Source organism: Passer domesticus, chromosome 37, assembly GCF_036417665.1.
Source record: "Passer domesticus isolate bPasDom1 chromosome 37, bPasDom1.hap1, whole genome shotgun sequence".
In the NCBI taxonomy this organism is placed as follows: domain Eukaryota; kingdom Metazoa; phylum Chordata; class Aves; order Passeriformes; family Passeridae; genus Passer; species Passer domesticus.
In genome coordinates, this window is record NC_087510.1 from 232,077 (window position 1) to 254,150 (window position 22,074).

General features: G+C 55.3%; 1 protein-coding gene and 1 long non-coding RNA gene across 5 annotated transcripts; one reads left to right on the forward strand and one right to left on the reverse strand.

Annotated features, from left to right (window-relative positions):
- Window positions 1–2,363: 2,363 nt before the first annotated feature.
- Window positions 2,364–3,471, reverse strand: LOC135288897 (uncharacterized). Its single transcript, XR_010351748.1, has 3 exons — window positions 3,332–3,471; window positions 3,009–3,053; window positions 2,364–2,896 (listed from the first exon to the last, which is right to left on the reverse strand). It is a non-coding gene; the product is annotated as an uncharacterized LOC135288897 (long non-coding RNA).
- Window positions 3,472–4,014: 543 nt separating this feature from the next.
- Window positions 4,015–21,812, forward strand: SYVN1 (synoviolin 1). Of its 4 annotated transcripts, XM_064402239.1 has the most exons (18): window positions 4,143–4,251; window positions 6,265–6,405; window positions 6,639–6,731; window positions 8,611–8,763; window positions 9,341–9,389; window positions 10,247–10,350; window positions 10,430–10,556; window positions 11,772–11,871; window positions 12,511–12,576; window positions 13,417–13,533; window positions 14,319–14,455; window positions 15,733–15,882; window positions 16,933–17,097; window positions 17,736–17,922; window positions 18,601–18,723; window positions 19,591–19,688; window positions 19,822–20,766; window positions 20,808–21,812. In XM_064402239.1, the coding sequence occupies exons 2-16, from the start codon at window positions 6,274–6,276 to the stop codon at window positions 19,610–19,612; spliced, it is 1,725 nt and encodes a 574-aa protein (XP_064258309.1). In that variant the 5' UTR covers window positions 4,143–4,251; window positions 6,265–6,273; the 3' UTR covers window positions 19,613–19,688; window positions 19,822–20,766; window positions 20,808–21,812. The 4 variants fall into 4 exon arrangements, with proteins under 4 accessions (XP_064258310.1, XP_064258309.1, XP_064258308.1 ...); XM_064402240.1 differs by lacking the exon at window positions 4,143–4,251 and adding an exon at window positions 4,015–4,110 and having other exon boundaries at window positions 19,822–21,812; XM_064402238.1 differs by having other exon boundaries at window positions 19,822–21,812.
- The last annotated feature ends 262 nt before the right edge of the window (window positions 21,813–22,074 follow it).

Genomic DNA, 22,074 nt, shown 5'->3' on the forward strand with positions numbered 1-22,074 from the left:
GCCCTGGACATCTTTGGGGTGTGTGTGACACACTCACCATGGACCCCCCCCCCCAAGTCAGATCCCACTCCCCCTTTTTAATTTGGTTTTTTTTTTTGCCATTTTTCCCACAGGAAAACAAAACCAAAACCAAAAAAAAACCCCAAAAACAAACAAAAAAAAAGAAAGAAAAAAAAAACACACAAAAAAAAAAACACCCAAAAAACCAAAACCAAAAAAACAGAAAAAATCCCCAAAACAAACTAACAAACAAACAAAAAAAAAAAAAAAAAAAAAACACAAAAACAAAAAAAAAAAAAAAAACAAACCACAAAACCAAAACCTAAATTAAGGATTTTTTTAATATGCATTGCCCATTTTCTGCATTTTTTTCCTATTTTCTACATTTCTCCCCAAAAACGAGGAGGCAGGAGGGGCCTTGGGGAGCAAAGCAGCGATTCTGGGCAGTTTGGAAGGGTTTGGGTGAGAATGAGCCGGAAATGGAACAAAAACCAGAAGATATCACCCCAAAGCACCCGCTGGGACGGCAGCAAGGAGACAGTGGTGAGCAGAAACGGGGGTTGGGTTAAAAAACCCCAAAATTGTTGGGTAAAAAGCAAAAAAAGGGCATTGAGGGTGTGGCACAGCCCCAGTTCCAGCAGGTTTTCCCCAAATCTGGCGTGGAGCAGCCCCAGTTCCAGGGGGTTTGGGGCCAAAAGCAAAAAAAAGGCAAAATTTGGGACAAAACCAAAAAAAGTAGAAAAATTTAAAAAAAAAAAAACAAACAAAAAAAAAACAACCAAAAAAAAACCCCCAAAAACAAACAAACAAAAACAACAAAAAAACCCCCAAAAAACAAACAAAAAACCAACCAAACAAAAAAAAAACACAAACAAACAAACAAACAAAAAAAAACAACAAAAAAAAAAAAACACCCAAAAAATTAAAAAAATAACAAACCAATTTTGGGCCAAAAGCAAAAAAAGGGCAAAATTTGGGACAAAACCAAAAAAAAAGTAGAAAAATTAAAAAAAAAAAAACTAAAAAAAAAAACCCAAAAAACCAACCAAACAAAAAAAAAAAAAAAAAAAAAAACCCAAAAACCCACAAACAAACAAAAAAAAACCCCAAAAAACCAAACCCCAAAAAATTAAAAAAAAGAACAAACTAATTTTGGGCCAAAAGCAAAAAGGGGCCAAATTTAGGGTTAAAAAACAAGAAAAAAGAACCCAAATTTGGACTCAAACCAAAAAAGGGCAAATTTCCACCCAAAAAAGGCCCAAATTTCACACAAAATAAAAGGGAAATTGGGTCCAAACTCGCTGTAAAATCCCCAGTTTTGAGGATTTCTTCATCCTGGTCCTGTCTGGGCTTTCAGGGTTATCCCAGGGCTGGTTTGGGGTGGGAATTGGGGATTTTGGGTAATGGGATTTTGGGTGAGAATCGGGGATTTTGGGTAATGGGATTTAGGGATTTTGGGTAATGGGATTTGGGGTGGGAATTGGGGATTTTGGGTAATGGGATTTAGGGATTTTGGGTAATGGGATTTAGGGTGGGAATCGGGGATTTTGGGTAGTGGGATTTTGGGTGGGAATCAGGGATTTTGGGTAACAGGATTTAGGGTAACGGGATTTTGGGTGGGAATCAGGGATTTTGGGTAACGGGATTTGGGGTGGGAATCGGGGATTTTGGGTAACGGGATTTGGGGTGGGAATTGGGGATTTTGGGTAATGGGATTTAGGGTGGGAATCAGGGATTTTGGGTGGGAATCAGAGGTTTTGGGTAATGGGATTGAAGGATTTTGGGTAGTGGGATTTTGGGTGGGAATTAGGGATTTTGGGTAGTGGGATTTTGGGTGGGAATCAGGGATTTTGGGTAACAGGATTTAGGGATTTTGGGTGGGAATCAGGGATTTTGGGAAATGGGATTTTGGGTGGGAATCAGAGGTTTTGGGTAATGGGATTTTGGGTGAGGTAATGGGATTTAGGGATTTTGGGTTGGAATCAGGGATTTGGGGTGGGAATCAGGGATTTTGGGTAGTGGGATTTAGGGATTTTGGGTGGGAATCAGGTGTTTTGGGTAATGGGAATCAGGGATTTTGGGTAACGGGATTTTGGGTAATGGGATTTAGGGATTTTGGGTGGGAATCAGGGATTTTGGGTAACGGGATTTAGGGATTTTGGGTGGGAATCAGAGATTTGGGGTGGGAATCAGGGATTTTGGGTAACGGGATTTGGGGTGGGAATCAGGGATTTTGGGTAATGGGATTTAGGGATTTTGGGTGGGAATCAGGGATTTGGGGTGGGAATCAGGGATTTTGGGTAACGGGATTTTGGGTAACGGGATTTTGGGTAATGGGATTTAGGGATTTTGGGTGGGAATCAGGGATTTTGGGTAGTGGGATTTTGGGTGGGAATCAGGGATTTTGGGTAATGAGATCTGAGCAATTTGGGAGCAGGACTCTGAGGGTTTGGGGTTTGACACCTCTGGGGTTAATTAGGGCCCTGCTTCGTTAGCAGGGGCATCCTTGGGGCTCCCCACTTCATTGGGGGGGATTCATTAGAGCCCCCACTTCATTAGCAGGAGCATCATTAAGGCCTCTCACTTCATTAGCGGGGTGTCATTAAGGTTCCCTACTTCATTAATGGAGGCGTCATTAGGGCTCCTTGCTTAATTAGAGCCCCACATTTCATTAACAAGAATATCCTGAGAACCCCCTGCTTCATTAGCGCCCCCCCGGTTCATTAAAGGGGCTTCATTAGGGCCCCCACTTAATTACTGGGGGCATCATTAGGACCCCTAATTGGCTGGGAGGGTGTTAGGGCTCTAATTAAGGCAGGGCTTCGTTAATTAAGGACTCACAGGGCAGGGGGTTGCATCGCTCGCGGGCAGCCAGCAGTGCCATGGCCAGCAGGTCCTGCAAAATGGGGGGAAAACAGCTGCTTTAGGCAAAAACCAACTCAAATCAGGCAAAAAACTTAATTTTTATAAAAAAAATACAATGAAAAAGTGGTTTTGGTAGGACTGACCTTGCCAGAGACCCTGCAGAGGAACGCCTGCACCACGGTGTGGTCCTGGGGAGGAGAAAAACAACCAGAAAATCGTTTTTGGGGAAAATCGCCCGGTTTGGGGGGTCTGGAATGTGAGGGGAGGCTTTGCCCGGTTTGGGGGGTACCTCAAAGACCTCCCAAAACAAGAATTAGCATTTAACCCCCTTAAAGCTTCAAGTGACCCAAAAGCCGCCAAACCCAACCCTTTTTAATGCCTAAAAAGCCCCAAATCCCCCCAAAAGCAGAGCGAGCGTTTAATCCCCAGAGCTCCGCGTGGGCTCGGGTTTAACTCGGGCTCGTACCTCTCTGCCTCACTCATGGCGCAGGGTCAAAGGTTTCTCTGAAGTTTGAGAGACCCTTTTTTGCTATATTTTAATAAAACTTAAGGTGCTGAATCGATTTTTTGATGGCGGCAAAATCGCCTCAGGAGCTCCGGCGCCTTCCCGCCTTTTTCCTTCGCCTCAGCGGCCTTAGCCCCGCCCCTTCCCGGGAGCCGCCTCCCATAGGCCGCGAGGGCGCGCCGCCAGCCAATCAGAATGCAGATGTTGAATAAGCCACGCCTCCCTCGCCAGCTCGTGCGCTATTATAGCGATATCAGCCAATCAGAGATGAGGAGCGCAAAGGAGACGTCGCTGATTGGCTGGGCGCCGTGAGGGGAGAAGTGTGAAGGGAGGGGCGGCTTGTGGGGGTTTGTGAGGGGAAGGGAGCGGGGAAGGCGCTGCGGACGCGACGAGAGGAGCGGGGAGAGGAGACAAACCCGGCTGGGGCTGGGCGGCCCCGCGGGGCTCGGGGGGTCGCGCCCCTCCCTTAGCAACAGCGGCCGGCCAAGCGGCGTCGCGCGGGGGATTTTTCTGATTGGCCGAGCCCCGCCGCGCCTGGCCAATGAGCGCGAGCCACGGGACCCTGCGCGTCCCCGCCCACCCCCGCGCCGGCTGAGGGGCCGCTCGGAGCGTACCAATCGCGGGCGTGCAGGGGGGGGAGCCCAGCGGTTCAGGGTTTAGCGGGGTCACGGCTCCCGTTCAGAGAAGGACAAGAAGGCTCCTCAGGATCTCTGTAGGGAGAATCCGCTCTGGGGAGCGAGGTGAGGGGAACAGGCTAGGAGTGAACCCCCCTCGGTCTCCCCCCCGGGCAGCGGGTGGCGCGGTCCGGGCGGAAGTGAGGTGTCGCGCGCTGCGGCGGTTCCGGTGTGGGAGCGGCCGGGGCTGAGGCGGGGTCGGGCCCGGTGAGTCCCGGGGGGCGCGGGGGCGACAGCGGGGCCGGGGGCGGGCAGGGCCCCGGGGGCGGCCGCGGGAGCCGCAGGCGAAGGGGGGGCTCGGGGCAAGCCGGGGGAGCGGTGACAGTTGGGGCTCCTGTGGAGGAGGGGACGCGGATGTGAGGGGGGTGGGGGGGCGTGAGGGGACCCTGAGGGTCTGGGGACAGAGGGACAGCGAGGGGACAGACGGACATGGGGGGCACTGAGGGTCTGGGGACATTGAGGGGGACATTGAGGGGGGACAGAGGAACATGGGGGGGACAGACAGACGGGGGAGGAGCTGACATTGGGGAGACAGAGAGATGTGAGGGGAGCTGGAGGGTTTGGGGACATTGGGGGGACAGACGGACACGGAGGGGACAGAGGGACAGGGAGGGGACAGACAGACGTGGGAGGAGCTGAGTATTTGGGGACATTGGGGGTGACAGACGGACACAGAGGGGACAAGAGGGACAGGGAGGGGACAGACAGACATGGAGAGGACAGAGGGGCGTGAGGGGACTCTGAGGGTTTGGGGACATTGAGGGAGGGACAGAGGGACAGGGAGGGGACAGACAGACGTGGGAGGAGCTGAGTATTTGGGGACATTGGGGGGACAGAGAGACGTGAGGGGATCTGGAGGGTTTGGGGACATTGTGAGGGGACAGACGGACACGGAGGGGACAGAGGGACAGGGAGGGGACCCTGAGGGTTTGGGGACATGGAGGGGGGACAGACGGACACGGGGGGGACAGACAGACGTGGGGGGGAGCTGATTGTTTGGGGGCATTGGGGGGACAGACGGACACGGGGGGGACAGACAGAGGGACAGGGAGGGGACAGACGGACAGAGGGACAGGGAGGGGACAGACGGACAGAGGCACAGGGAGGGCGCCTGGGGGAGCTGGTGCCACCCGGTGCCACCACACCTGGGACAGGCGCCGGCGCTGCCAGCGGGGACCGAGAGCTGGGCTGGGAAATCTCGTTTTGTGGCTCCCCGGGATCGTTAACGAGCAAAAATAATTACCTAATTACCTTTGGGGCAGGGCCAGCCGCGGGGGACCGGGGCTGCTGTTGGGGGGAAACCCCTGGTTTTGGGGTGAAATCCCTGATTTTTGGGGTGAAATCCCTGATTTTGGGGTGAAACCCCTGATTTTTTTGTGAAACCCCTGATTTTGGGGTGAAATCCCTGCTTGTTTTGGGTAAAATCCCTGTTTTTGGGGTGAAATCTCTGATTTTGGGGTGAAACCCCTGATTTTTGGGGTGAAATCCCTGAATTTTGGGGTGAAATCCCTGAATTTTGGGGTGAAACCCCTGATTTTGGGGTGAAATCCCTGATTTTTGGGGTGAAATCCCTGATTTTGGGGGGAAATCCCTGATTTTGGGGTGAAATCCCTGATTTTTGGGGTGAAATCCCTGATTTTGGGGGGAAATCCCTGAATTTTGGGGTGAAACCCCTGATTTTGGGGTGAAATCCCTGATTTTTGGGATGAAATGTCTGCTTTTTGGGGCTCCAGGCTGAGGCTGACAGCAGGAGCCTGAGCTCTGATTTTGGGGTTATTTTTGCGGTGAAATGTGGATTATTTTGGATTATTTTGGATTATTAAATCCCATTTTTGCCTTTCCAGGCCGAGGCCATGCTGTGCACAGCGCTGGTCATGGCCGGCAGCCTCAGGGCTGATCCTGGGGATATTTTTCAGGTTAAATCCATTATTTTTGAGGTTAAATATGGATTATTTTTGGGTTGCAGGCTGAGGCCATGCTGTGCACGGCGCTGGTCATGGCCGGCAGCCTCAGGGCTGATTCTGGGTTTATTTTTGAGGTTAAATCCATTATTTTTGGGGTGAAATGTGGATTATTTTTGGGTTTTTTGCCCTTCCAGGCCGAGGCCATGCTGTGCACGGCGCTGGTCATGGCCGGCAGCCTGGTGGCTGATTCTGGGGTTATTTTTCAGGTTAAATCCATTATTTTTGGGGTGAAATGTTAATTATTTTTGGGTTGCAGGCCGAGGCCATGCTGTGCACGGCGCTGGTCATGGCCGGCAGCCTGGCGCTCACCACGGCCGTGGTGGCCCACGCCTACTACCTGAAGCACCAGTTCTACCCCACCGTGGTGTACCTGACCAAGTCCAGCCCCAGCATGGCCGTGAGTCCTTCCTTCCTCATTAACCACCCCTAATTAACCCCTCATTACCCGAGGGCCTGCCCACGCTGCCTCACTTCTGCTTTTGGGGCCACAACGGTTGGGGAGCTCCCCAAACCCGCCGGGGGAATCAGCGGGGCTGGTTGCACCCCATGCACCCCCCAGGGTGGGTTTGGGGTGCCAGGTCCCCCCCGGGCTGTCCCCAAAATGCTTTTTGGGCTCTCGTGGCCCTGCAGGTGTTGTACATCCAGGCTTTCGTGCTGGTCTTCCTGCTGGGCAAGTTCATGGGCAAGGTTTTCTTCGGGCAGCTGCGCGCGGCCGAGATGGAGGTGAGCGATGTGGGGGCACTCTGGGCTCCAAAAAGCCTCTGGGCCTGATTTGGGGGGAATTTTGGACCCCAGAGGGTCTTTGGTCCTGATTTGGGGGGAATTTTGGACCCCAGGAGGTTTTTGGTCCTGATTTAGGGGGGAATTTTGGATCCCAGAGGGTGTTTGGTGTTGATTTAGGGGGAATTTTTGACCCTAGAAGGTTTTTGGTCCTGATTTAGGGGGAGTTTTGGATCTCAGAGGGTCTTTGGTGCTGATTTGGGGAGAATTTCGGACCCCAGAAGTTCTTTGGTACTGATTTAGGGGGAATTTTGCACCCCAGAGAGTGTTTGGTGCTGATTTTTGTGGGAATTTTGGACTCCAGAAATTCTTTGGTCCTGATTTAGGAGGAATTTTTGACCCTAGAAGGTTTTTGGTTCTGATTTAGGGGGGAATTTTAGATCCCAGAGGGTGTTTGGTGCTGATTTAGGGAGGAGTTTTTGGACTCCAGAGGGGTTTTTGTGCTGATTAAGGGGGGAATTTCAGACCCCAGAAATTCTTTGGTCCTGATTTAGGGGGAGTTTTGGAACCCAGAAGTTTTTTGGTCCTGATTTAGGGGGGAATTTTGGATCCCAGAGGGTGTTTGGTGTTGATTTAGGGGGAATTTTGGATCCCAGAGGGGTTGTTGTGCTGATTAAGGGGGGAATTTTGGACTCCAGAAATTCTTTGGTCCTGATTTAGGAGGAATTTTTGACCCTAGAAGGTTTTTGGTTCTGATTTAGGGGGGAATTTTAGATCCCAGAGGGTGTTTGGTGCTGATTTAGGGAGGAGTTTTTGGACTCCAGAGGGGTTTTTGTGCTGATTAAGGGGGGAATTTCAGACCCCAGAAATTCTTTGGTCCTGATTTAGGGGGAGTTTTGGAACCCAGAAGTTTTTTGGTCCTGATTTAGGGGGGAATTTTGGATCCCAGAGGGTGTTTGGTGTTGATTTAGGGGGAATTTTGGATCCCAGAGGGGTTGTTGTGCTGATTAAGGGGGGAATTTTGGATCCCAGAAATTGTTTGGTCCTGATTTAGGAGGAATTTTTGACCCTAGAAGGTTTTTGGTCCTGATTTAGGAGGGAGTTTTGGATCCCAGAAGGTTTTTGGTGCTGTTTTAGGGGGGAATTTGCACCCCATAAAGTCTTTGGTGCTGTTTGGGGGGAGAATTGATGCATTTTGGAGCAGGATTTTGAACCCCAAGAGATCTTTGGTGCAAATTTTGAACTCCGGAGTCTTTGGGCTCCATTTCAGGGTGAATTTTTAACTCTGAGAGTTTTTGGACCCCGTTTTGGGGTGAATTTTGAACTTGCAGATTTTCTGGACCCCGTTTTGGGGTGAATTTTGAACTTGCAGATTTTCTGGACCCCGTTTTGGGGTGAATTTTGAACTCCCAGGGTTTTTGGACCCCATTTTGGGGTGAATTTTGAGCTCCCAGGGTTTCTGGACCCCATTTTGGGGTGAATTTTGAGCTCCCAGGGTTTCTGGACCCCATTTTGGGGTGAATTTTGAACCCCCAGGGTTTTTGAGCCCAGTTTTGGGGTGAATTTTGAACTTGCAGATTTTCTGGACCCCATTTTGGGGTGAATTTTGAACCCCCAGGGTTTTTGAGCCCCGTTTTGGGGTGAATTTTGAGCTCCCAGGGTTTCTGGACCCCATTTTGGGGTGAATTTTGAGCTCCCAGGGTTTTGGGGCCCCGTTTTGGGGTGAATTTTGAACTTGCAGATTTTCTGGACCCCATTTTGGGGTGAATTTTGAACCCCCAGGGTTTTGAGGCCCCATTTTGGGGTGAATTCTGAGCCCCCAGGGTTTTGGGGCCCCGTTTTGGGGTCCAGCCTGGCGGCTGCCCCTGACTCTGTCCCTCAGCACCTCCTGGAGCGCTCGTGGTACGCCGTGACCGAGACCTGCCTGGCCTTCACCGTCTTCAGGGACGACTTCAGCCCGCGCTTCGTCGCCCTCTTCACCCTCCTCCTCTTCCTCAAGTGCTTCCACTGGCTGGCCGAGGACCGTGTGGATTTTGTGAGTGTTGGCAGCAGGGAAAACGGCTCAAAAACCGCCCAAAAAAACCCCAAATCCAGCCTGAAACCAGCCCGAAAATCAGGCAGAATCAATGCAGAATCTGCCTGAAAGCAGCCCAAAAATAACCTGAAACCAACCAAAAAATAACCCCAAATCAACCTGAAACCAAGCCAAAAATAACCTCAGATCAGCCTGAAACCAAGCCAAAAATAACTCAAAATCAATCCAAAACCACCCCAAAAAATAACCCCAAATCAGCCTAAACCAACCCAAAATCAACCCAAAAATAACCTCAAATCAGCTCTAACCAGCCCCAAATCAGCCTAAACCAACCCAAATCCAACCCAAAATCAGCCCAAAACCCACCCCAAAAATAACCCCAAACCGACCTGAAATCAGCCCCAAAAATAACTCAAAGCCACCCCAAAAATAACCCAAAACCAGCCCAAACCAACCCAAAATGAACCCAAAATGAACCCAAAACCACCCCAAACCAGCCCAAATTAACCCAAAACCAGCCCAAAATCAACCCAAACCCCGTTTTTTAATGAAAAACTGAATTTTCTCCCCTGCCCAGATGGAGAGGAGCCCCAACATCTCGTGGCTCTTCCACTTCCGAATCGTCTGTGAGTGCTCCTCATTTGCATATTTTTGGGGAACTGCCCAGAGCGTGCTGGGGCCTGATAACCCCAATTACCCTAATCAGCAGCGGCTCGTTAACGAGGGGGTGACTGGGGGGGGTTAACGAGCTGCGTGGAGGGAAAACAAGGATTGGATCCATGGCAAAATGGGGTGGAAAAATGGGATTGGGGGATGGAATTCCTAAAATCAGAAAAATGGGATTTGGGGATGGAATTCCCAAAAGTGGAAAAATGGGATTTGGGGGTGGAATTCCCAACATCAGAGAAATGGGATTTGGGGATGGGATTCCCAACATCAGAGAAATGGGATTTGGGGATGGAATTCCCAAAAGTGGAAAAATGGGATTTGGGGATGGAATTCCCAAAAGTGGAAAAATGGGATTTGGGGATGGAATTCCCAAAAGTGGAAAAATGGGATTTGGGGATGGGATTCCCAACATCAGAGAAATGGGATTTGGGGATGGAATTCCCAAAATCAGAAAAATGGGATTTGGGGATGAGATTCCCAAAACTGGAGAAATGGGATTTGGGGATGGAATTCCCAACATCAGAGAAATGGGATTTGGGGATGGAATTCCCAAAAGTGGAAAAATGGGATTTGGGGATGGAATTCTCAAAATCAGGAAAATGGGAATTTAGGGATGTATAAACCAATTTTTGAAGGAATTTTGGAAGGAATTTTGAAGGAATTTTGGGTTTATGAGGGGCGGGAGGCCGCAGGGCGTGGCTGGGAGTGGATAAATCTGCTAATTAATCTCCTCATTAGCGGTGGGGTGTAGGACCCCCCACCAGAGCTGCTCCCGAGGGTGGGACCCCCGCTCATTTTTGGGGTCTTTCCTCAGCCCTGATGTTCCTGCTGGGAATCCTGGACTTCCTCTTCGTCAGCCACGCCTACCACAGCATCCTGACCCGCGGCGCCTCCGTCCAGCTGGTCTTCGGCTTCGAGGTGGGTGGGGGGTCCCCGGGGGGTCCCCGGGGTCCCCAGCGGGGCGCGACGTCCCACGCGGCGCCTGTCCCGCCCCCAGTACGCCATCCTGATGACCATGGTGCTGACCATCTTCATCAAGTACGTGCTGCACTCCGTCGACCTGCAGAACGAGAACCCCTGGGACAACAAGGCCGTGTTCATGCTCTACACCGAGCTCTTCACCGGTACCGCGGGCTGGGGGGCTCGGGGGGCTCGGGGAGCTCGGGTAGGGGTTGGTTAACCAAGAGTTGGGGGGTTGGGGGCATTCAGGTGGGCTGGGTTGGTCAACGAAGAGCCAAAGTCTTGGTTAATCTTCATTGGTCAACGAAGAGCCAAAGTCTTGGTGGCGCTTGGTTGGTCAACGAAGAGTCAAAGTCTTGGTGGCGCTTGGTTGGTCAACAAAGAGCCAAAGTCTTGGTGGTGCTTGGTTGGTCAATGAAGAGTTAAAGTCTTGGTGGCACTTGGTTGGTCTTCATTGGTCAACGAAGAGTTAAAGTCTTGGTGGTGCTTGGTTGATCTTCATCGGTCAACGAAGAGTCAAAGTCTTGGTGTTCAGCTGGTCTTGGTTGACCAACAAAGACTCAAAATCTTGGTTTCTAACAGGTTTTTGTTCATTAATGAAGACTCAAAGTGGTCAGCTGGTCTTGGTGGTCAACCAAACCTCAAAGTGCTGCTGTTGGAGTGGTTTTGGTGGTCAACCAAAATTTGAAGTGTTGGTGGCGCTTGGCTGATCTTGGTTGGTCAATGAACGCTTAGAGTCTTGTTGGGGTTCAGTTGCTCTTCATTGGTCAATGGAAACTCAAAGTCCTGCTGTTCAGCTGGTCTTGGTGGTGAACCAAACCCAAAGTGCTGGTGTTGAACTGGTTTTGGTGGTGAACCAAACCCAAAGTGCTGGTGTTGAACTGGTCTTGGTGGTCAACCAGACCCAAAGTGCTGGTGGTGCTTGGCTGGTCTGGGTTGGTCAATGAACACTCAAAGTTTTGGGGTTCAGCTGGGTTTGGGTCATCAACGAAGACTTGGAAGTGGTGGTGGTGCTCAACTGGCCTTGGTTGGTCAGCTGGGCACCTCAACTGACCCAAAATTGGTCCAGGTGGCTTTGGGGTCCCACCTTGCCACCTGAACTGTCCCAGGATTGTCCCTGGTGTCCCTGCTGGTCCCCCCTGTCCCAGGACTGGCCCTGGTGTCCCTGCTGGTCCTGGCTGGCCCAGGACTGGCCCAGGTGTCCCTGGTGTCCGTCCTGGTCCCTGGCTGTCCCAGGACTGGCCCTGGTGTCCCTGCTGGTCCTGGCTGTCCCAGGACTGTCCCCGGTGTCCCTGCTGGTCCCGGCTGTCCCAGGGCTGTCCCAGGGCTGTCCCAGGACTGGCCCCGGCTGTCCCCAGCTGGCCCGTGGCTCGTTGCAGGGCTGATCAAGGTGCTGCTCTACATGGCCTTCATGACCATCATGATCAAGGTGCACACCTTCCCGCTCTTCGCCATCCGCCCCATGTACCTGGCCATGAGGTGAGGCCCGGCGATCCCGACCCTTCCCCTTCCTGATCCCGACCCTTCCCCTTCCTGATCCCGACCCTTCCCCTTCCTGATCCAGTCCTGATCCCAATCCTGATCCCATCCTGATCCTGATCCCATCCCAATCCTGATCCCAACCCTTTCCTGATCCTGATCCCAACCCTTCCTGATCCCAATCCTGATCCCATCCTGATCCCATCCCGATCCTGATCCCAATCCTGATCCCGACCCTTCCCCATCCTGATCCCAATCCTGATCCCATTCTGACCCTGATCCTGCCCCTTGGCCTAGGACGCGCGGGCTGCAATCCCAATCCTGATCCCGACCCTTCCTGATCCCATCCCGATCCTGATCCCAATCCTGATCCCGACCCTGATCCCATCCTGACCCCATCCTGAACCCATCCTGATCCCGATCCTGACCCCATCCTGACCCCATCCTAATCCCAGTCCTGATCCTGATCCCGGTCCCGATCCCATCCCAATCCTGATCCCATCCTGATCCCAATCCCGATCCCAATCCCATCCCAATCCCAATCCCATCCTGATCCCAATCCCGATCCCAATCCCATCCCAATCCCAATCCCATCCCGATCCCAATCCCAATCCCGATCCCGATCCCGCTGTGCTGCAGGCAGTTCAAGAAGGCCGTCACGGACGCCATCATGTCCCGCCGGGCCATCCGCAACATGAACACGCTGTGAGTGCCCGCTGCTGCCAGGACCCCAAACCCGGGAAAAACCTGCATCCATCTATCCCAGAAACCCCAAATCCGGGAAAAACCTGCATCCATCTATCCCAGAAACCCCAAATCCGGGAAAAACCTGCATCCATCTATCCCAGAAACCCCAAATCCGGGAAAAACCTGCATCCATCTATCCCAGAAACCCCAAATCCGGGAAAAACCTGCATCCATCTATCCCAGAAACCCCAAATCCGGGAAAAACCTGCATCCATCTATCCCAGAAACCCCAAATCCGGGAAAAACCTGCATCCATCTATCCCAGAAACCCCAAATCCGGGAAAAACCTGCATCCATCTATCCCAGAAACCCCAAATCCGGGAAAAACCTGCATCCATCTATCCCAGAACCCCAAATCCGGGAAAAACCTGCATCCATCTATCCCAGAAACCCCAAATCCGGGAAACCTGGGGTTCATCCACCCCAAAAACCCCAAATCTGGGAAACCCTGGGTTCATCCACCCCAAAAACCCCAAATCCTGGGAAACCCTGGGTTCATCCACCCCAAAAAAACCCAAATCTGGGAAACCCTGGGTTCATCCACCCCAAAAACCCCAAATCCTGGGAAACCCTGGGTTCATCCACCCCAAAAAAACCCAAATCTGGGAAACCCTGGGTTCATCCACTCCAGAAACCCCAAATTTTTGGGAGCAGCTGTGGGATTTTTGGGACCAGCTGTGGGATTTTCAGGAAGAACTGTGGGATTTTTGAGGAGAGCTGTGGGATTTTTGAGGAGAGCTGTGGGATTTTCGGGAAGAGCTGTGGGATTTTGGGAGCAGCCCTCCTTTCCCGGCTCAGGTACCCCGACGCCACGGCCGAGGAGCTGCAGGCCATGGACAACGTGTGCATCATCTGCCGGGAGGAGATGGTGACGGGCGCCAAGCGCCTGCCCTGCAACCACATCTTCCACACCAGGTGCTGCTGCCGGAATTCTGGGGATTTGGGGCATTTTGGGGTGGTTTGGGGGGTGGTTTTGGGGGTGGTTTTGGGGATTTTGGGGTGGTTTTGGGGGTGGTTTTGGGGATTTTGGGGTGGTTTTGGGGGGATTTTGGCGTGGTTTTGGGGTGGTTTTGGGGATTTGGGGTGGTTTTGGGATTTTGGGGTGGTTCTGGGGGATTTTGGGGTGGTTTTGGGGGTGGTTTTGGGGGGATTTGGGGTGGTTTTGGGGGGGATTTTGGGGGGTCACCGTCACAGCTCTGCCAGCCTGCAATGGCAGTCCTGGTCCCAATTCCAATTCTGATCCCAATCCTGATCCTGATCCCAGTCTTGATCCTAATCCTGATCCTGATCCCAATTCAAATCCTGATCCCAATCTTGATCCTGATTCCATCCCAATCCTGATCCCATCCCAATCCCAATCCTGATTGAAATTCCAATCCTGATCCAAATCCTGATTCCAGTCTTGATCCTAATTCCATCCCAATCCTGATCCCATCTTGATCCTAATTCCATCCCCATCCCAATCCCCAGCACCGCAGTGGTGGTTAATGAAGCCATTAGTTAATTGAACATTAATTAATTAGGGGTTCATTAGTGGGGGAAGGGTTAAATTCCTTTGGGGGGTCAGAGGGACATGGCGGGGTCTCGGGGGCCAACAGCTAACGAGAGGGGAGTTAATTAACGTGTTAAAAAAAATAAATCAGCGGGGATTTCGGGGCGGCATTATTAAGGCATTAACGAAGGGCTCGTTAACCCCGCAGCTGCCTGCGCTCGTGGTTCCAGCGGCAGCAGACGTGCCCCACGTGCCGCATGGACGTGCTCCGCGCCTCGCTGCCCCCGCAGCCGCCCCCCGAGGCGCCGGCACCGGCCCCGGCCGCGGCGCAGGGACCCCCCAACTGTGAGTGACAGGGACAGGGACCCCCCAAACTGTGAGTGACCGTGGGGACCCCAGACTGTGACAGGGACCCCCCAACTGTGAGTGACAGGGACAGGGACCCCCCAAACTGTGAGTGAGCTCAGGGACCCCCCAAACTGTGAGTGACAGGACAGGGACCCCCCAACTGTGAGTGACAGGGACAGGGACCCCAAACTGGGACAGGGACCCCCAACTGTGAGTGATGGGGGATAGGGACCCCCCAACTGTGAGTCATGGGGGACAGGGACCCCAAACTGGGACAGGGACCCCCAGCTGTGAGTGATGGGGGATAGGGACCCCCCAACTGTGAGTCATGGGGGACAGGGACCCCAAACTGTGAGTGACAGGGACCCCCCAACTGTGAGTGATGGGGGACAGGGACCCCCAAACTGTGAGTGACCATGGGGACAGGGACCCCAAACTGTGAGTGAGCTCAGGGACCCCCCAACTGTGAGTGACCGTGGGGACCCCAAACTGTGAGTGAGCAGTGCTGGAGGGACAAAGGGACAGGGAGAGGACAAAGGGACAGGGAGGGAGAGGCGCCATGGGCAGGCTGGGGTGTTCCCATGGGGGTGTTTGCACCTGGGAATTCCCACCTGGAACATCCCCCAGTGCCATCCCACAGTGCCATCCCCCAGTGCCATCCCCCAGTGCCATCCCCCAGTGCCATCCTCCAGTGCCATCCCACAGTGCCATCCCCCAGTGCCATCCCACAGTGCCATCCCCCAGTGCCATCCCACAGTGCCATCCCACAGTGCCATCCCACAGTGCCATCCCACAGCGACATTCCAGCCTTTCCCCCCATGACGCCCCCCTTCCTGAGGGGTGGGGGCGCTGGGGATTCGGGGTCCCCACAGTGCCATCCCCACAGTGCCATTCCCCCTGTGCCATCCCCGTTCCTGTGGGGTCAGGGCGCTCGGGATTCGGGGTTCCCACAGTGCCATTCCAGCCTTTTCCCCCCGTGAGCCCCCATTCCCGTGGGATTGGGGCACTCGGGGTTCGGGGTCCCCACAGTGCCATCCCCACAGTGCCATCCCCCCGTGACACCCCCGTTCCCATGGGGTCGGGGCACTCGGGATTCGGGGTTCCCACAGTGCCATTCCAGCCTTTCCCCCCCATGACACCCCCGTTCCCGTGGGGTCGGGGCGCTGGGGATTCGGGGTCCCCACAGTGCCATCCCCCCGTGACACCCCCGTTCCCGTGGGGTCGGGGCACTCGGGGTTCGGGGTCCCGGCTCCAGCGCTGCCGTGTCCCCGCAGTCCCGCAGGGGCTGCTCCCTCCCTTCCCGCCGGGGATGTTCCCGTTCTGGCCGCCCGTGGGGCCCTTCCCGCCCGGCCCCGCTGCTGCTGCTGCTGCTGCTGCTGCTGCCCCGGCCCCGCCCGGCCCCGAGGCCGCCGGAGCCGCTCCCGGTGAGTCCTGCCCCGATCCCACCCCAATTCCATCCCAATCCCACCCAAATTCCATCCCAATCCCACCCAAATTCCATCCCAATCCCGCCCCAATCCCACCCAAATCCCACCCTGAATCACACCCCAAATTCCATCCCAAATCCCACCCAAATCCCATCCCAATCCTGCCCCAATCCCGCCCCGATCCCACCCAAATTCCATCCCAATCCCACCCAAATTCCATCCCAATCCCGCCCCAATCCCACCCAAATCCCACCCTGAATCACACCCCAAATTCCATCCCAAATCCCACCCAAATCCCATCCCAATCCTGCCCCAATCCCGCCCCGATCCCACCCCAATCCCATCCCAATCCCACCCAAATTCCATCCCAATCCCACCCAAATTCCATCCCAATCCCGCCCCGATCCCGCCCTGATCCCACCCAAATTCCGCCCCAAATTCCATCCCAAATCCCACCCCAATCCCATCCAAATTCCATCCCAATCCCGCCCCAATCCCACCCAAATCCCACCCTGAATCACACCCCAAATTCCATCCCAAATCCCACCCTGAATCACACCCCAATCCCACCCCAAATCCCACCCCGAATCACACCCCAATCCCACCCCAAATCCCACCCCGAATCACACCCCAATCCCACCCCAAATCCCATCCTGAATTCACCCAAATCCCACCCCAAATCCCATCCTGAATTCACCCAAATCCCACCCCAATCCCACCCCAATCCCACCCCAAATCCCATCCCGAATCCCACCCAAATCCCACCCTGAATCACACCCCAAATTCCATCCCAAATCCCACCCTGAATCCTACCCCAATCCCACCCCAAATCCCATCCTGAATCCCACCCCGAATCCCACCCCAATCCCACCCTAAATCCCACCCCAAATTCTACCCCAAATCCCATCCTGAATCCCACCCAAATCCCATCCCCAATCCCACCCCAAATCCCATTTCCAGCCCCTTTTCCCACCCCAAAACCCAAATCCCAGAAATCCCACACCCTTCCCTTTTGCTTTCTGTGCCCCTGACCCGGTGTCCCCGCAGGTGCCCGTCCTGGTGCCGGTCCTGGTGCCGCTCCCGGTCCCAGTGCCAGTCCCGGTGCCAGTCCTGGTGCCGGCGCTGCCGGGCCGGAGCCGGGCGGTGCCGGGGCGGTGCCGGGGCTGCCGCTGCCGCCGCCCTGGGTGGGGATGGCGTGGCCTCCGCTCTTTGGTAGGAACGGGGATTGGGACTGGGATTGGGATTGGGATTGGGATTAGGGATTGGGGATTTGGGGGATCCCGGGATTGGGGATTTGGGGATTTGGGTTTGGGGATTGAGGGTTTGGGGATTGGGGATTTGGGGATTGGGGGTTGGGAATTTGGGATTGGGGATTTGGGTTTGGGGATTTGGGGATTTGAGGTTGGGGGTTTGGGGATTGGGATTGGGGATTGAGGATTGAGGATTTGGAGGTTGGGGATTTGGGGGTTGGGGATTTGGGGGTTGGGGTTGGGATTGAGGATTTGGGATGTGGGCGTTGGAGATTAGGATTTGGGGATTGGGGAATTGGGGATTTTGGGATTGGGGATTTGGGGATCCCAGGATTTGGGGACTCCAGCACGAACCGTGCCCAGGGGTGCCCCCCATGCCGGTGATTTGGGGTTTGGGGATTTGGGGGATCCTGGGACTGGGAATTTGGGGGTTTGGGATTTGGGGACCCCAGCACTGACTGATCCCCAGGGGTGCCCCCCATGCCGGTGATTTGGGGATTCGGGGATTCAGGAATTAGGGGATTGGGGGATTTGGGGTTTGGGGGATTCAGGGATTGGGGGGTTTGGGATTTGGGGACCCCAGCACTGACTGATCCCCAGGGGTGCCCCCCATGCCCGTGCCCCCCGCCGGCTTCGCGGGGCTGACGGAGGACGAGCTGCGCGCCATGGAGGGCCACGAGCGGCAGCACCTGGAGGCGCGGCTGCAGTGCCTGCACAACATCCACACGCTGCTGGACGCCGCCATGCTGCAGATCAACCAGTACCTGGGCGTGCTGGCCTCCCTCGGGTACTGGGAGCACTGGGAGGGACTGGGAGGGACTGGGGGACACAGATCAACCAGTACCTGGGCGTGCTGGCCTCCCTCGGGTACTGGGAGCACTGGGAGGGACTGGGAGGGACTGGGGGACACAGATCAACCAGTACCTGGGCGTGCTGGCCTCCCTCGGGTACTGGGAGCACTGGGAGGGACTGGGAGGGACTGGGAACGGGCTGGGGGACACAGATCAACCAGTACCTGGGCGTGCTGGCCTCCCTCGGGTACTGGGAGCACTGGGAGGGACTGGGAGGGACTGGGAACGGGCTGGGGGACACAGATCAACCAGTGCCGGGGCGTGCTGGCCTCCCTCGGGTACTGGGAGCACTGGGAGGGACTGGGAACGGGCTGGGGGACACAGATCAACCAGTACCTGGGCGTGCTGGCCTCCCTCGGGTACTGGGAGCACTGGGAGGGACTGGGATGGACTGGGAGCACTGGGAGGGACTGGGAGGCACTGGGAATGAACTGGGAGCACTGGGAGGGACTGGGAGCACTGGGAGGGACTGGGAGCACTGGGAGGGACTGGGATGGACTGGGAGGGACTGGGATGCACTGGAAGGGACTGGGATGCACTGGGGGGGACTGGGATGCACTGGGAGGGACTGGGAGCACTGGGAGGTTGCAGTGCTGACCGCCCCCCCTCCCCAGTCCCGGCAGTTTGGGGTCACCCCGGGATCCCCCCAGGACCCCCCGGCCGCCCCCCCCCCCGCGAGACCCCCCCGGAGGAGCCCCCGGCACCGGGAGCCTCGGGAGCCCCCGGGGGCAGCGCGGGTGAGAGCCCAACTGGGCCAGACTGGGAGGGACTGGGGGGGACTGGGAGGGACTGGGGGGGACTGGGAGGGACTGGGGGGACTGGGAGGGACTGGGGGGGACTGGGAGGGACTGGGAGGGACTGGGAGGGACTGGGAGGGACTGGGAGGAACTGGGAGGGACTGGGGGGGACTGGGAGGGACTGGGAGGGACTGGGAGGAACTGGGAGGGACTGGGAGGGACTGGGATGGACTGGGGGGACTGGGGGGGACTGGGAGGGACTGGGGGGGACTGGGGGGGACTGGGGGGGACTGGGAGGGACTGGGAGGGACTGGGAGGAACTGGGAGGGACTGGGAGGAACTGGATTGAACTGGGCTGAACTGGGAGGAACTGGGCTGAACTGGGTTAAACTGGTGCTGCACTGGTGTAAACTGGTGCTGAACTGGGTCAAACTGGGGCTGCACTGGGTTAAACTGGTACCAACTGGTTCTGAACTGGGTTAAACTGGTACAAACTGGGTTAAACTGGTGCTGAAAGGGTACAAACTGGTGTAAACTGGGTTAAACTGGTTCTGGACTGGGTTGAACCGGTACCAGCTGCTTCTGCACTGGTACAAACTGGGTTAAATTGGTACAAACTGGTGCTGAACTGGTGCTAAACTGGTACAAACTGGGTTAAACTGGTACAAACTGGGTTAAACTGGTTCTCCACTGTTACAAACTGGTTCTGCACTGGGTTCAACTGGTGTAAACTGGGTTAAACCGGTACAAACTGGGTTAAACTGGTTCTGCACTGGTACAAACCGGGTTAAACTGGTACAAACTGGGTTAAACTGGTTCTGCACCGGTGCCCACCGGTGCCAGCTGCTCGTGCCCTGGTCCCGGCAGATGCGGCCCCGGCCGAGGATGAGGAGGAGGCCGAAGGCCCCGAGCCCCGCGAGGGCCCCGACACGGCCGAGCTGCGGCGGCGGCGGCTGCAGAGGCTGGGGACCCCCCCCCACTGACCCGGACCCCCAAAAACTGACCAGGGACCCCCAACAGTGACCCCAAATCCCCCACAGGACCCCCCAAACTGACCAGGGACCCCAAAAGTGACCCCAGGACCCCCCAAAACTGACTGGGACCCCCCCCCACTGACCGGGACCCCCAAAAAGTGACCCCGGGACCCCCCAAAGTGACCAGGGACCCCCAAAGTGACCCCGGGACCCCCCCCCACTGATCGGGACCCCAACAGTGACCCCAGACTCCCCAAAAGTGACCAGGGACCCCCCCCTGGACCCCCAACAGTGACCCCAGGACCCCCAAAAACTGACCAGGGACCCTCCCCCCCCCCCCACTGACCGGGACCCCAAAAGTGACCCCAGGACCCCCCAAACTGACCCCAAACCCCCCCCAGGACCCCCCAAAACTGACTGGGACCCCCCCAAAAGTGACCCCAGGACCCCCCAAAGTGACCAGGGACCCCCAAAAAGTAACCCCAGACCCCCCCAGGACCCCTCAAAAATGACCTGAGATCCTCCCCAGGACCCCCCAAGACCCCCCCCCACTGACCAGGACCCCCCCACACTGACCAGGACCCCCTGGGACCCCCCCAAAACTGACCAGGGACCCCCAAACTGACCCCAGGACCCCCCCTCACCTCCCCCCTCCCCGTTTTCCCCTGAAATTCCCGGCTGGAAGCGAATCCCAGCCCCCTTGGAGACCCCAGCCCCATTTCCCCAGCCCGGCCCCTTTTCCCTCTGTTTCCCCCATTTTTTCCCAATTTCCCTCCATTTTTTCCCAATTTCCCGCATTTTTTCCCAATTTAGCTCCATTTTCCCCCCTATTTTCCCAATTTCCCTCATTATTTTCCCATTTTCCCCCAATTTTTCCCAATTTCCCCCAATTTTCTCCCATTTTTCCCAATTTCCCCCCATTTTCCCTCCATTTTTTCCCAATTTCTCCCCGTTTCCCCCCAATTCTCCCTCTCCCCCGAGCCAGGGTCGAGTCCCTGTCGTTCCCTGGGGGTTTTGGGGTCCCCAAATTGAATTTTTGGGTCCCCAAATGAAATGTTGGGGTCCCCAGGTGAAATTTTGGGATCCCAAATGAAATTTTGGGGTCCCCAGGTAGAATTTTTGGGTCCCCAAATTGAATTTTTGGGGTTCCCAGATGAAATTTTGGGTCCCCAAGTGGAATTTTGGGGTCCCCAGGTGGAATTTTGGGTCCCCAAATTGAATTTTTGGGTCCCCAGGTAGAATTTTGAGTTCCCAAATTGAATTTTTGGGGTCCCCAGGTGGAATTTTGGGATCCCCAGGTGGAATATTTGGGTCCCCAGGTGGAAATTTTGGGTCCCCAAATTGAATTTTGGGGTCCCCACCCCCCGGATTCGGGTCCTGCCCGCGGCAATTCCGGCATTTCCCGGGAATTTGGGAATTTTTGGGTCCCCCCCCCACCCCATGAACAGTATTAACCCTTCCCTCACCGGGGGCAGCCCAAGCCCCTCCCCCTCCGCTCCCGAACCGGTTCGTTCTGGTTTCAGCCGGCGGGGGTCGCGTTTCCCGCCGCCTTTTGCCCAATTCCGGCCGTTTTTGGCCCAAACCCCGGCCGCGCCCCCAGTGCCTCTGGAACCCCAAATTCTCAGGGAAAAACCAAAACTCCGCAACCCCGCGGCCGGAATCGACGCCTTTTGCACCGGGACGGGCGCTGGGGGGGAGTTTTGGGGCAAAAAGGAGCCAAATTGGGATTTTCGGCTTGGAGGAGGATTTTTTTTCTTTTTTTTCGTTTTTTTTTTGGGCGGTTTCGGCCCCAGCTTGAGTGGCTTGATGAGGAATTCGGCAATAACGAAGCGGCGCCGCTTCGGGGAGTTGATTTTGAACCCTTCCGCGTTGTTTTTTTACCCATTTTGAGCCAAAATCATCTTTTTTTGGGGTCTGTTTGAGGGGTTTTTTTGGGTGGATTCCTTTGAAATTGCCTCGTTTTGGGGCACGGGGAGGGGGAGGGATAATTCCGGGGGGCGCTGGACCCCAAAATCGCTCCTTTTCCCCCCGAAGCGGTGGCGGAATTATTTAATTTGTAAATAATGTACAAATTTTTACCAGCTCCGGTGTAAATACAATAAAGGTTGCAGTAAAGCTCGGCTCCTCATGCCCGCTAGGGGGCGCGCCGCCGCGCCGCCCGCGTCTCTATGATCCCCCTTCTCCTTCGAAGTCTCTATGGTCGATCAACACCCGCTTGTACTGGGTTATAGTGGTGTCGCACCCGCCAAAGTCTCCTATACTGGTTTGTACTGGTTTATACTGGTGTTTTCCCCAGCGGGCCGCTCCGGCTTCTCCTTCCTGTCTCTGTGGTTGTGGCGGCGGCGGCGGAAGCCGCTCTGCCCGCCGGGCTCGTCTC